The 13,568-nt window shown below is 39.6% G+C and overlaps 1 protein-coding gene across 1 annotated transcript; it reads right to left on the bottom strand.

Moving 5' to 3' along the window:
• Nucleotides 1–11,029: 11,029 nt before the first annotated feature.
• Nucleotides 11,030–13,568, bottom strand: LOC139743270 (monocarboxylate transporter 3-like; the record flags this gene model as incomplete). The annotated part of the gene is made up of 3 exons (XM_071653765.1): nucleotides 13,281–13,568; nucleotides 12,157–12,297; nucleotides 11,030–11,676 (listed from the first exon to the last, which is right to left on the bottom strand). Coding segments are annotated over exons 1-3 (993 nt in total), but the record flags the coding sequence as incomplete, so codon positions are not given.

Below are 13,568 nucleotides of genomic sequence, written 5' to 3'. Positions count from 1 at the left end.
CTATCGATAGAAAGACGGTTATGTTATTGTTGATCATTACCTATACGAGGTAGTTTTGCGAGGGAATTGCAGTTGGTTGAGCATGAAGGGGCTCTGGAAAGGCCTACCGATATTCAAATCGAACTTGTCCAGTCTCTGCCACTTGAGCAAACGTTTTGACCCCAAACTTGAAAAAAAAAACCTTTCCAGTTCACGCGGACACAGTCATGATTCTTTTAGAATATCAAATCAACAGTATGGTTGTGAGAATGTCCATTTACCTCATAGATGAGTGTAAAATAACAACAAAAAAGTCTTCAGGTGACAAAGACCAAATGATTCTCTGCAACACATCTTTTGATGTCAAAATAATTTCAAGATACACAGTGTTCATCCATCTCTTGAAGCATATTTTTGGATATGAAAGTTTTGATTTATCTGAAGCTTTTGTGCAGTAGCTGCATGACTTTGATAGATATGATACCGTTTTAGCCGGGGGTAATTCCCCCAGAGGGCAATTACCCCCGGCTAAATACTGGTTAGTGGTAAGGTTAGAATAAAGATTAGGGTTAGTGTTGGGTTTAGGGTTAGGATTAAGTTCAGGATTAGGATTAGGATTAGGGCCAGGGGAAGCGTCCGGGGTAGTTGTCCAGGGGTAATTGCCCTAGACCCATATAATACATTATATTCATGCATACTTGTGTTGGTACATTGAAAGGAATGTATATCGTCTTTGAATGTGTAAACATTCGTATACATGCATAGTAATACATCTATCAAATTTATGCAGAATAAAGTCTGATATATTATCATAACCTTCGTGTTCTTGAGAGCAGAATATAGGTACTTTATGCGTTAATGATTTGCAAAACGTAGTTGATCTTTACGACCTAACGGACTTTTCCATACACCAATGTCATTACATATTAACTATTACTGATATTAGCTTCTATCTATGGCGACCCATTCGAAGGGCAAGTGTATCCGCAGTGTAGGGAGCTCGGCTTTAATAATCAAACCGTACGGCGATATTCTGTCACGACCATCACATTCCACATAATATGATATTTTTCCTGATATCTTTCAAAGCATTTACTTGGAAATACATTTTTATACTCACAAAACCAAAACTCATAAATAAACAACAAAAACTGAAAAAAAAAAACATATCGTGATGTAAGGCTTAACACAGTGATTTCCATTTTTTTTTCCTTGCTGGCATCAGTGTTTATTATTCATTGTATTATATGTATTATTTACATAAGAAATATGTATTGAGATTGATGTAGCTATTGCTTTTTGGGGGGGGGGGGGTGGTAGACGTAGGAAATAAATGGGGCAAGTATGTATTAGGGTCTGACAGAATAGGATAATACGGAAAGTGACACAATAGCGGTCTGTATCAAAAAAGGCCATCGCTACCAGGATATTTCATACAAGGTGAAAAATTGCGGAAGCTAATGGGAACATTTCGTTGGCCTTGACACCAAGATTCAAAATTCCAGAAGAACTCTTAACATTTTAGGTTTCAGTTTTTACGGGGCCGCATTCAGTGCCGCGGGTCTGCGTGATATGTGTCGAGGAAGTGTCCCCTTAATTCTCTCCTGTACTCACTAAAACCTATGGCACGTCTGCCTGCCGAAAAAATGAATAATAAATAAACAGTTCAGACGATGCCCATCTTGACACAGGTGCTGTTTGTGATTCCAAAGATTCGTTATTCCGAAGGTTCGTTATTCCGAAGGTTCGTTAATCGAAACACACGAATCCCCTAAACTTACAGGTTCGTTAATCCGAAAATGAAAAAAAAAAGGTTCGTTAATTCCAACATTCGTGGCGTTATGCCAAAAACTCGTTACTCCGAAGGTTCGTTAATCCGAAGATGAAATGGGGTTTGTTATGCCGAAGGTTCGTTAATCCCAAAACGAAATAGGATTCGTTATTCCGAAGTTTTGTTGATCCGACAATGAAATAGGGTCCGTAACGAACCTTCGGAATAACTATCTTTGTTGCATTTTTGGATTAACTAACCTTCGGAATAACGAATCTTATTTCATTTTAGGATTAACGAACCTTCGGAATAACGAATCTTCGGAATAACGAACCTTCGGACTAAAGAACCTTCAAAATAACGAACCTTCGGACTAAAGAACCTTCGGAATAACGAACCGCGGAATAAAGAACTGTAACTCTTCACAGAAGTACCATGTGATGTGGGATGGTCCATCCTGATGGACTAATGTGAAAGCTATCCAGACCTGTTTGACTAAACTTGCGGAGTAGCTGGATACTATAGTCAGCCTTGCCATAAAAACTATGGCGTACATTTTAAATAATACGCTAACTAATACGCGTGGTAGAATCTATAGTAGTAACAGTTAACTTCATAGTGGGTCACGATGTTGAAAAAAAAAAAAACAATACTTTAGCTATGAAGTAACAGCGTAGAGACCGTCTAAGTTTGTTAGGAAAGAAGTCGTGCATTAACTTACTTTCAGCCATGTCAAAACGTTCCCACAGCGGTAGCCGATGCAGTGTATTGCGCTTTATATTCAGCCGAAGGGAAATAAAAGTAATTCAATCTTTATCCATACACCCAGTTAGCCAAGAAACTAATGCACAAGGCAAAAACTTATTGATGCCTTATTTAACTTCCGACATACACACGGGTAATCTGTAAATTTTGTGCACTTTGCCCCGAGATAGCAACCGTCTGTTTTGCAATTCATTATCTCGTATGATGAATGAAATGTCGCTAAAATACCCACTCTCTTCATTGTCTGGCTAAAAATGCGATAAATCTTTAATTGAATAACTACATAATAGATGCGATTCAGAAGTTACGAAGGACTGGATGAAGATCACACTTCTTCCATCAATAAATCAATAAACGGAATCCATAATCTCAATTGGTTCCCCATGTGTCATCAAATGCGTACCAAAATTTGGATGTCCTTATGACATACAAAGTTCTAAGCAAGAAAAAATACATAGTTATAGAATGTAGTTTCCTTTTGTTTTGTGATGATTACGTCCCAAAGCTGAGCTATACTGATCAGAACGCAGCCGCCACCAACTGGGAATATTTGAAGTTTGCTTCACATATATGTCATTCACGCAGTTGTCTTTAGACAGAAAAGAGGCTACTGAAAAAAAAAGGGGGGGTGGGGATAGCGTCCCGGGATGTAGGTTTTATCATACTTTCAGATCGATGTGATATCTGATGTAGTAATACACAGGGAGACATCTACGCCAAAATCAAAATAGTTCTCCTTTCTTGAATACATTCTTTTTCAAGGTAGTGCACTAACACTTATGGACACTGTTGCTCAAGAGTGGGGACGGACGTATAAGCCTCTAAAAGTCTTACATAGCGCCACGTTGACATGCGATCTGGCTGCTACTTTTGGATACGTATAAGCAGCAGAGTTCCAAACCCAGTACATGTATTTGCTATCAAAAGTGAATTTTAGCGAGTTTCACAAGACAAACAGCCCAATGAAAATATACAGCGCCCTCTTAAGGTAAGTCATCTATTAACATGGCGAGCAGATGTAAACACTCTTGTCCCCAGTAACTGACGGTTTTTGTTGGGTTGGTCGATTGGGCCGTGGAATACCAAGCTAAAATGACACCAATGGAGCCATATTTGATCCAGTTATTATTATGTATACATTGTTATTAATTATCAAGCATTTGAAAGGCAAAACGTGTGGTTTTAATCTTCCCTTAGACTGTAACGTCTATGTGGCTCTCAATTATTTTTTTATACCCCCGCCAGACGAAGTTTGAAGGGGGTATACATAGGAATCAGCGGACGGTCGGTCGGGCGGTCGGGCGGTCGGGCGGTCGGTCGGGCGGTCAGTCGGGCGGTCGGTCCGTTGCAAATCTTGCGTCGCGAACTACTTCCTCAGTTTTCAACCGATTCCCATAAAACTTGGCACAGATGTGTGCCTTGGCTTGTAGATGTGCAAGACGTATTTTTTGACAGTACCCAAAAGTACGTTGCCATGGTAACGGCATATTATGGGCAAAAATGGGTACAAATCTTGCGTCGCGAACTCCTCCCACAGTTTTTAATCAATTTTTATTGATGGAAAAATGTTGTGTTGCAAACTACTTCCTCAGTTTTTGCCCAATTTCCATGAAACTTGGTACAGATGTGTGCCTTTGGTTGTAGATGTGCAAGACGCATTTTTTGACAGTACCCGAAAGTACGTTGCCATGGTAACGGCATATTAATGGCAGAAGATCAAGGAAAGATCTTGCGGATTTAACTACTTCCTCAGTTTTTTGACCAAAACTTATGAAATGTGGCACACACCTTGATCTTGGTGGGAAGATGTGGAAGACATATTTTTCGGACGTGTCGGAAGCTGCGTTGCCATGGTAACGACATATAAATGGCAGAAGATCAAGGAAAGATCTGGCGAATTGAAGTACTTCCTCTGTATTCGACTGAAGCTCATGAAATGTGGCACACACATTGGTCTTGGTGGGAAGATGTGCAAGACATATTTTTTGGACGTGTCGGAAGCTGCGTTGCCATGGTAACGGCATATTAATGGCGGAAGATCAAGGAAAGATCTTGTGGATTGAACTACTTCCTCAGTTTTTGACAAAAGCTTATGAAATGTGCACACACAATATTCTTGGTGGGAAGATGTGCAAGACATATTTTTCGGATGTGTCGGAAGCTGCGTTGCCATGGTAACGGCATTTAAATGGCAGAAGATCAAGGAAAGATCATTCCTTGGGTAAGACTTTCGTCACGGGGCGGGGGTATTAATCACCTTAAGTGATATTTCTAGTTTTCATTAAATATTCCATAACATGCTTTCCGGTAATTTTGTTTAGCCTGTTGTGGGATTCAATGCATCTGTGAATGAGTGATTCAATGAATTTTCTGTGAGTCTTAAGGCAATACCTTTCAGCGACAGGATGGCGATTAAAGTTTTTAGTATTCAATATCTTCCATTACTATTGTCTAATCAAAAGCATTTTCGTTTACCATATACTTTAGTAAACTTTCGATTTCTTTTTATGAATTTGAACTGGAGAGATTTTTCTCATTTTCTTTCTAGACGTGGGTGAGATATTTGTGTCCAGTGCGTCATGAACGTAGTAACACAAAAAATCAAACACGAATTATACACGGCATTTTGAACAAATGTTAAAGGGGTGTTCTAAGGCATCTTTCCTTTAATTCAACGCAAGGAATATAACAATAGTAATAATTCCGTATATGGCATAGTTTTTATAAGATAACAACATTGGTATTGATCATAAACGACTGAAGAAATGAACAACCCATGACTAAATTTGGCTATATTCTTTAAACCCTTTCCGGAAGCAGGCAAATATTGATTATCAGTCAAGAGACTGCTTTGATTTAAAGGGATAGTACAGTATTGTTGGAGATGGGAATTGAGCTTTTACCTTTTGCGATACACCAAGAAAACAGTTATATAGTACAAAGCATACCATTTTAAGAGGAATTCACAGTTTATTCGATGAAAATCGGGTTTGGAATGACTGAAACATCCAAAAACAAAGTAAAACAAAGCAATCGTAATAAAGAGTGGGTCCCACACTTTATTGGAATCATCTTTTTTTGTGGATATCTTAAATAGCCATTTCAAAACCAATTTTCATCAAATGAATGTTGAATTCCTCATATAATTACATGCTCTTTCATATTTCATAAGAGGTTTCTCATTATCTTACCAAAAATGTTGGAAACCTAAAATTATTTCTCAACCAAAACTATACGGTTCCTTAAAAGTATGTATATTTAACATCCCAATAACCGAAAAAAGGGGAAAAATAGGAATATGTTTATCTATTTCTATTTTTTCCTGAATTTGCCGTAATGGGCTTGGGTCGTTCTTATTTTGAGGAATCCATACATGATATTTGCAGAAACTCCGCCCATCTTTGCACACACACACACACACACACACAAAAGACAACAACATGAACGTATATAACATAAGAACATTCCTTGCTATACAAAACGTGAGGTGTAATTGCAGAGTATTTTTTCGCTCTATCTGATGATGAGCTTCATCTGGAATGTTTTAAAATGGGGCTTAAACTCTTCTGTGAGCAGACTATAGCCGTGCATTACAGAACCAACAAAAAGTCGCAAGCACTAATTTTGTGTGAGGACTGAAAATATGTGAAATCGGTCAACCTATAGCCTATCTTGAAGTGTTCATAATTATTTTCTGACAGAGCAATTCCTCTTCAACATTTTGCAGAAGTTTAATGTCATAAAACAATCAGAAAGCTGTGTGTTTGTTTTTTTTGGCATGTTTTTGTTAAACACTTTTTCACAATTCTGTGATTACGTGTGTCTTATAGAGTCCCCCTTTTCATTTCTCAGAAACCCTGAACAAACTCTTCACTTTCAGATCTGATAACTTTAGGCGGGATGGTTCCATTGTTTAGAAAATTGGAATTAGTCGTGAACAGAATGGGCTGATAAAGCATGCTCAATGTCAGCTTAATTTGATAATGCCTTCATTGTTGTTGCTCCGGTGGCTTACATCTTTTTTTTTTCTGCTATTTACTATATAGCTAGCACGGCTTGGTAAAGATTAAGCGCTTGTCCCTGTACTTCAGAGCCTCTTTTCTCAGTTCACACTTTTTAACGGGTGCGTGCTTTCCAGTTGAATTGAGTTTAATGTTTGCTTTCTCAGAATCTGCTCTTAACTAAAAATCCATGTATGGCGACTTTTTGTTGGATTTGTGATGCAGGGTCAAATATGTGACCGTGCACCTCAAAACGAACATAAAGTCGCACACACTGATTTTGCATGAGGACTGAAAATGAGTGAAATGGGTCAACCTAGCCGAACTTGACTTTTTCATATTTTCTGAAAGAGCGGGTCTTCTTTTACATTATGCTAAAATTTGGTATCATAAAATGGGCAGGAAAATGTGTTTTTTTAGCAGTTTATCTCGAACATTTTTGGTAGAATAGTGTGATTAGGTGTGTCGTTAGAATCCCTTTTTCATTTCTGAAAAACCTTGTCCACACTCTTCACTTTCAACTCTAATAACTTTTGAAAGGATAGCGCTACTGCTTTGAAAGTTGGGATTAATTATGGACAGAATGTGTTAATGAGGCATGCTCAATTTCACTTTAATCTGATAATCCCTTCATTGTTGTTACTCTGGTGGTTTACTTCCTGCTTTTTGTCCCATTCATCGCACAGCCAGCACTGTTTGGTAAAGATTAAGCACTTGAATAGACACTGTACTTCAGAGCCTCTTTTCTCAGTTCACACTTTTCCTGAGTTTGTGCTTTCTTTCCAATATTTAGATAGGTTAGGAGAGTCCATTTGATTTGAGTTATACATCATTTTAAAGCTTAAGGTCTGCTCTTTCAGAATATGGTCTTAACTAAAAATTCATGTCTGGCGACTTTTTGTTTGTTTTGAGGTGCAGGGTCACATATAATCATGCACCATAATATACTTTATAATCATATATACACTGTATATATACAGGGTGGCCCAAAAAGAACGGAACGCCTAAGATCTTTAATTTCAGCAACATCGTTGCAAATATGTCATCATGTTGCATACTATTAGAAAGGCCATTCTTTTTCCAAAAGAATAACACCAAATTCTTTCATTTTGGTTCATGCATCATGGTTTTAGGACCCTTTTTGTCACCCCTTGCAATTTTCAAAATGAGATCATTTTGCACTCTCAGAGATACAGAAACCAGTGAGAATTCGGCCTACCGTAGAACCAGTAGCGTTCGCAAAGTGCGGAATGTGGGGCGGACAGTGTTATTGTCGTCAGGTCGTCTCATTCACAACGGACAATGATAGCCACATTCCACACATTGTGAACGTTACTGCTTCTATGACAAGCCGAATTCTCGCTGATTTCGGTGTCTCTGAGAGTGCAAAATGATCACATTTTGAAAATTGCAAGGGTTGACAAAAAGGGTCCTAAAACCATGATGCATGAACCAAAATTAAAGAATTTGGTGTTATTCTTTTGGAAAAAGAATGGCCTTTCCAATAGTATGCAAAATAATGACATACAGTTAAACTCGCCTAAGTCGACATCGCATATGTCGAATAATCGCGCAAGTCGATGATTTCAAAAAGTCCCGATTTTCCCCCATTGACTTACGTGTATTAATCCACTCACAAGTCGAATTTTGTAAGTCGAATACTCGCTTAAGTCGATGAAATTCCAAGAACACTTTCACGGAAAAAACCATTAAATTCACTGTGCCTAAGTCGAATAAGATTTTATTGTGCAATAAATCACTGTCAAAATCACGAGACGCCAGTTTTTGTTTACATAAGAACTAGCCCGACCAGACAGGTGACAAAATATGATCTAAAGTATCAAAATTCAAAGCGATCGCATGCGATTGTGGAACTCTCTTCGTGTTTGGAGGTCCGCCCGCTGGTACTACCCTGTCGCGCTAGCGCTACGTACGCACAGCTACTGGGCTGTGTATAGTTGTGCGTACAGCGACTGGGCTGTGTATAGTCTGTGTATGTTTGCAGTCTGCGCTGTGCAGTGGATGGATGAAGCTGCTGAGTTTTCAAAGCGGAAAGTAGGGGGAAAGTTACGGGCACGGGTAAATCAGAATTACACCTCTACACGCATTTCAAGCCACGGTATGGTAAACTGGAATCAATCACTGCTTAAACATCGTTCATATTCACTTCCTCAAGGTTTAACAAGGGTGTAAAGTAATCGGACCTGTGCCAATACTAATGCACTGTCCATGCAAAGTTCGCCGCGGCCCTGCCGGGCGACCCGTGCTGTGGCACACCTCTCCAGCTCTCGGCTCCAGAGTAGACAACATACATGTACATTTATACGTGTGGTGTAACTGTTGTTAAGTCGATTTTTTTTCGACTTACGCACAAGTCGAAAATCGCCTAAGTCGATGTGTTTTGCTCAGTCCCGAGAAGATCGACTTATGCGAGTTTAACTGTATTTGCAACAATATTGCTGAAATTAAAAATCTACGGTGTTCCGTTCTTTTTGGGCCACCCTGTATATGAAGAGTTTGTTTGCAAAAACCGATAAGTCCATATTTGCCAAATGGAGATATTCACGATTGAAGGTCAAGAAAAATAAGGAGAATAATAAGAACATTTTTGCTTCTTTTGACCACAACTTCAAAAATGTTTCTTTATATGTAGTGACCAATATATCATTTTAAAGGTCTTATTTTGTACTTTATGACAGGAACCGTACTTCAAAAATGGCAAAAACGGACTTATCGGTTTTTTGCAAACAAACTCTTCATATATATGTGTGTATGTGTGTGTGTGTGTGTGTGTGTGTGTGTGAGTATGTGTGCGTGTGTGTGTAAGGATGTGTACATTTATAACTTCAATATTTCTCAGGAAAACGTTCATAGACTAACAGCGCTTCTTAATTCTTTGTTAATCCTCCTCTTCCGCCACCTGACGAAACCAAAGCACAGGAGCAGCATCAACGATGCCCCCAACATTCCCGCCTCCACCCAGAAGACTACAGCGAAGGAGCCAGTGACGTCAACGATTTTGCCTGGATGTTGACCAATAAGAGAGAGAGAAGAAATTGTCATTGGATGTTAACTAATGTCCTGATACCGTGTCGTCGATAAATATTCTCTGGAAAAGACGTTTATGAGATGTCAATCTATTCGACGGATTGAAATGTCTTCTTTTTCATATCATTCAAATCTTCAGTCTTAAAAAACAAAATTCACCCCTTTAGTTTATTTGTTGACGAAATTTCGAAACGATGTAAATGAAAATTCACAATTTTAAGACATAGAGCACTAAATGAATACTACAAATGTGTATAACAAAAATTAGATTCAGAGGAGGGAACAAAAACAAATGAACTTTAAGGAACTAAAATGTATAAGATAATATCCATACACACAATGTGTATCATGAATAATAAAATACGGGGGAGGGGGGTCCACCACAGATCGTATTCCATGATGAAAAGTATAGGGGGAAAATAGTGCATAGTTTTCATTTGTTCAATGAAATACGATATCCACCGTGTGAACAACAAGGAGAGGTGGAGACTCAAACAGTGGTTATCTTTGTCGTTGAATGTTACCGCGTGTGTGCAATTCATCTCTCACTTTTAACTGTAACCGTGCATCTCAAAACCAAAAAAAAAAAAAAAAAAAGGGGCACCCCTTGATTTTACGTGAAGAATCCAAAAGGGAGAAACAGGTCAAGTCATTTGGAGTTTTTCATATTTCCTGAAAGAGCTATTTTCGTCTACTTTATGTAAATTCTGGGTCATAAAAGGAACTGGAAAGTGTGCCTTCACCATTTTTTTCTACAACCCCCCCCCCCCTTTTTTTTTCTAGTAGTGTGATCAGGTATGGATGTCATAGAGGTGTCTTTCAGTTCTTCAAAATCCTTTGCACACCCTTTATTTTTAACTCTGATAACTTTGAAAGGACGGTGGTAAGTGCTACCGCAAATCCTTCATTATTGTTTCGGTTTTACATCTTGTTTTGTTGTTGTTTGTTGTTGTCCCATTCATCGTACAGCTAACACGGTTTTGTAAAGATTAGAAAATAATTGAATAGACCATGTACTTTAGAGCCATTTTTTTAAAGTTCAAGCTTTTTAGAGTGTGTGTTTTGTTTTAAGTATTTAGGTATTGGTTACGAGAGTTCATTTGAAGGGAATCATGCACCATTTTGAAGCTTAGAGTCTTTAATAGTTGTCCATTTTGTTGTGTTTTTATGATGCAGGGTCATTCGTTGTGAAAATACCAACTGGAACAAAGTACTCACCAAGTAGAAGACCCCCCGTTAATCCCCCGAGGCCGCAGCTGCACAGACTGTATGTCATCATAGCGGGAAAGTTCTTTTCCGAGATTACCCTGCACAGAACCGCGTAAAAGGCGGGAAAAGTTCCGGCTATTCCAAACCCCACGACGAATGATAACATCAGTAACTGGTAATAGTAATAACCCAGTGGGTACAGGACTAAACCACCGATGGCTATAACTTCGCACGCAGCCATAAGTGTGAGACCGCTGTTTGGCAAATAGAGCAGAGTTGCAGTGCACAAAGATCGCATCACGATGCCACCCAGACCCGTGACTACGGGTAAGAAAGAGGCCAAGTTCGGATCCACGCCTGCTGAAAGTGCGAGTGAGACCTGGAACATGTACCATCCCACGTAGGTGACATCGGCAAGGAACTTGCTGGGCAAAAGCAGGGCACTTACAAGCCGCTCCTCGCACAAGGCCGGTACATCAAGTGCCTGCGATATAAACCCGACCATCCGGAGAAAGGTTTTGCGAGGCGACACTGCGGCATCTAAAGATTCTGTGTCCTGTAAGCATGGTGCTGTCTCGATGGCGTCGACCTTGCTTGTGCTTCTGCATTGCGTGGTTTCATGTTTTCTCAAGTCTGTCATCTGCTTGGTCCCATGCATACGTTGAGGCGTTGGCGTCTTGTAGATGAGTCCTATAGGCACAAAGTGCAGAAGCAAGCCGCCGAAGAGGAGAATTGACGTGCGCAGACCCCACATCTGGTAGATTTTGGCCGTTAGCATTGGCATGCACATTCCTCCCACGAATGACCCCATCAACGTAAAGGTCTTCATGGAAGCGAACTTTTTGCCGCAGTACTCACGTAACGCAATAGAGCCCCGCTGAATTACTGCTGAAGCAAACAGCCCTGTGAGTGTCAAACGAGAATAATTATACTGTGAGCATTGAATAGGAGTCTATTTCCCTTAGAACATCTGGCTTTCAAGTTTACAGTGGGAGAAGTTAGTTGTACAGGCAATTTCACATTTTCAAAGCGGACAGGCATAACAGACGATTTAAGAATTGCAATCTTTCCGTTAAGAAGATAAATATCTTTTTGTTTGTTAGCAAATAAAAACTAATTGACTTTACTTTAAAAGTTTTGCAGAACATCCTAATGGACACACTGCATTTTTCAATAGTTACGTTTCACCTACTGGTGCTCGTCACAATAAGACAAATAACGCTTAAAAAGTTTGGTAACTGTTCTCTCCTGCTTTTTCAGTCATCTAGACTCCACTTTCTCTGACATCTAGACTTTTTTTAAAATTCGGAACATCTTGATATTGATAAATCATTAACCATGCACAAGCAACTGTTAAAAAAAGAAGAAAAAAGATTACTTAACCTGTCAAGAAGAAGCAGAGTCCAAGCATGAAAGTCGTCTGGACAAAGGAAGCGCAAATTACGGACAGTCCGGTCGCCAGTCCGCCCAGGGTGGCAAGTATCCGAGGATTGAACTTTTTTGACAGAAACAACCAAAGCGGTGCTGTAGTGGTAGAAAATGGCAACCCGAAGTATAGATGCTTAGAAATGAACGTTTCACATATTTCACAATTACCAACAATGGAAATATTACATGTTCCATAACTGATTTGTTTGTGTTTGTGTGTGTGTGTGTGTGTGTGTGCGTATTTTTGTGGACTTTTATGCCTACGTTTATCAATATTATTTCTTTGACGTGCGAGTGTGACAACGATGGCGGGTTGATGGAGATATAAATAAACTGTATCTCCCTGCCACTTCGCTGATGAAAAAGTAATCGAATGTTCTGTTTCTACGATCTCAATCTAGGTGCCTGGTTTGTCTTTATCATTGTAATTGAATTACTCTCGAGATTAATATTTCCTTTTCTGCTTATTATTTTTGTTAATATTGCATTTATTTTCGTTGTCATTATGTCTACTGGAATAATAATTGTTTTTGATACTCTTTGTTTGTTTTTGTTTGTTTTTTGACTAGATCAAATCACTCTTCACATTAATAAAAGTTTGGTTCTAGCGTCGCATCTCAGTCATGTTAGATTTCTCAAAAGTTGCATGATTAGGACAACATCTACATTACAACCGATGTGCTAATATTTATATGTATCAATGTGTTTGCGTGGTACTCGTGCATGCTTGAGTGTGTATTGCATGTGCGTTCCAATAGGGAGCTTTAGATTTTCGCGACGAGGACGTTAGGAAGAGGAAAGAGCTGCTCTGCGCTCGCGCAAAGTCGCGTATCGAAATGTTGAATGTTCACCTCGCTTCTGGGTGATCTGGCACTTGCGAAAACCACGACGCAGGCAGCCGTGATGCAACGATATTATGTGGGCCTCACTTTACTTTGTATAGGCTGCGTATTCACGCAATTTAAAAGCAACTTTACAACACTAAGCAGGGAGGGTGAGAGGAGAACGTCCGGCGCAATCGCAGTGTTAACGTCCGCGTCACAAATCTTCAGCTCCCTAATGTTCTCGAGAAAACTCACTGCCAATGTAACTCGTGCAGAACTCTACGGAGACGATTGTCCCCATTGTGGCGTAGTCCGTGTCAAAGTAGTCGACGAGAGAGGGCAGCAGGACTCCCATGGATTTCAGAAAGCCCTGCTGCAGGATCTCCACTGCAAAATTTGCCGCAACCACCAACATCCACCACTTACCTGCCAACTCTCTTTCAGATGTTGGTGGCGCCATCTAGTCAGGAGAGAGGGAGATACACAGAACAGCTCAAGCAATGGAGGGCAATGTCGCTGCTGTAACCAATACCTTGCCATTGT

Source organism: Diadema antillarum, unplaced genomic scaffold, assembly GCF_040938485.1.
Source record: "Diadema antillarum isolate AM-2024a unplaced genomic scaffold, OU_Dant_1.0 seq00001064_RagTag, whole genome shotgun sequence".
NCBI lineage: Eukaryota > Metazoa > Echinodermata > Echinoidea > Diadematoida > Diadematidae > Diadema > Diadema antillarum.
Note: the sequence above shows the minus strand (reverse complement) of the source record. Positions and strands in the feature narration are given on the sequence as shown.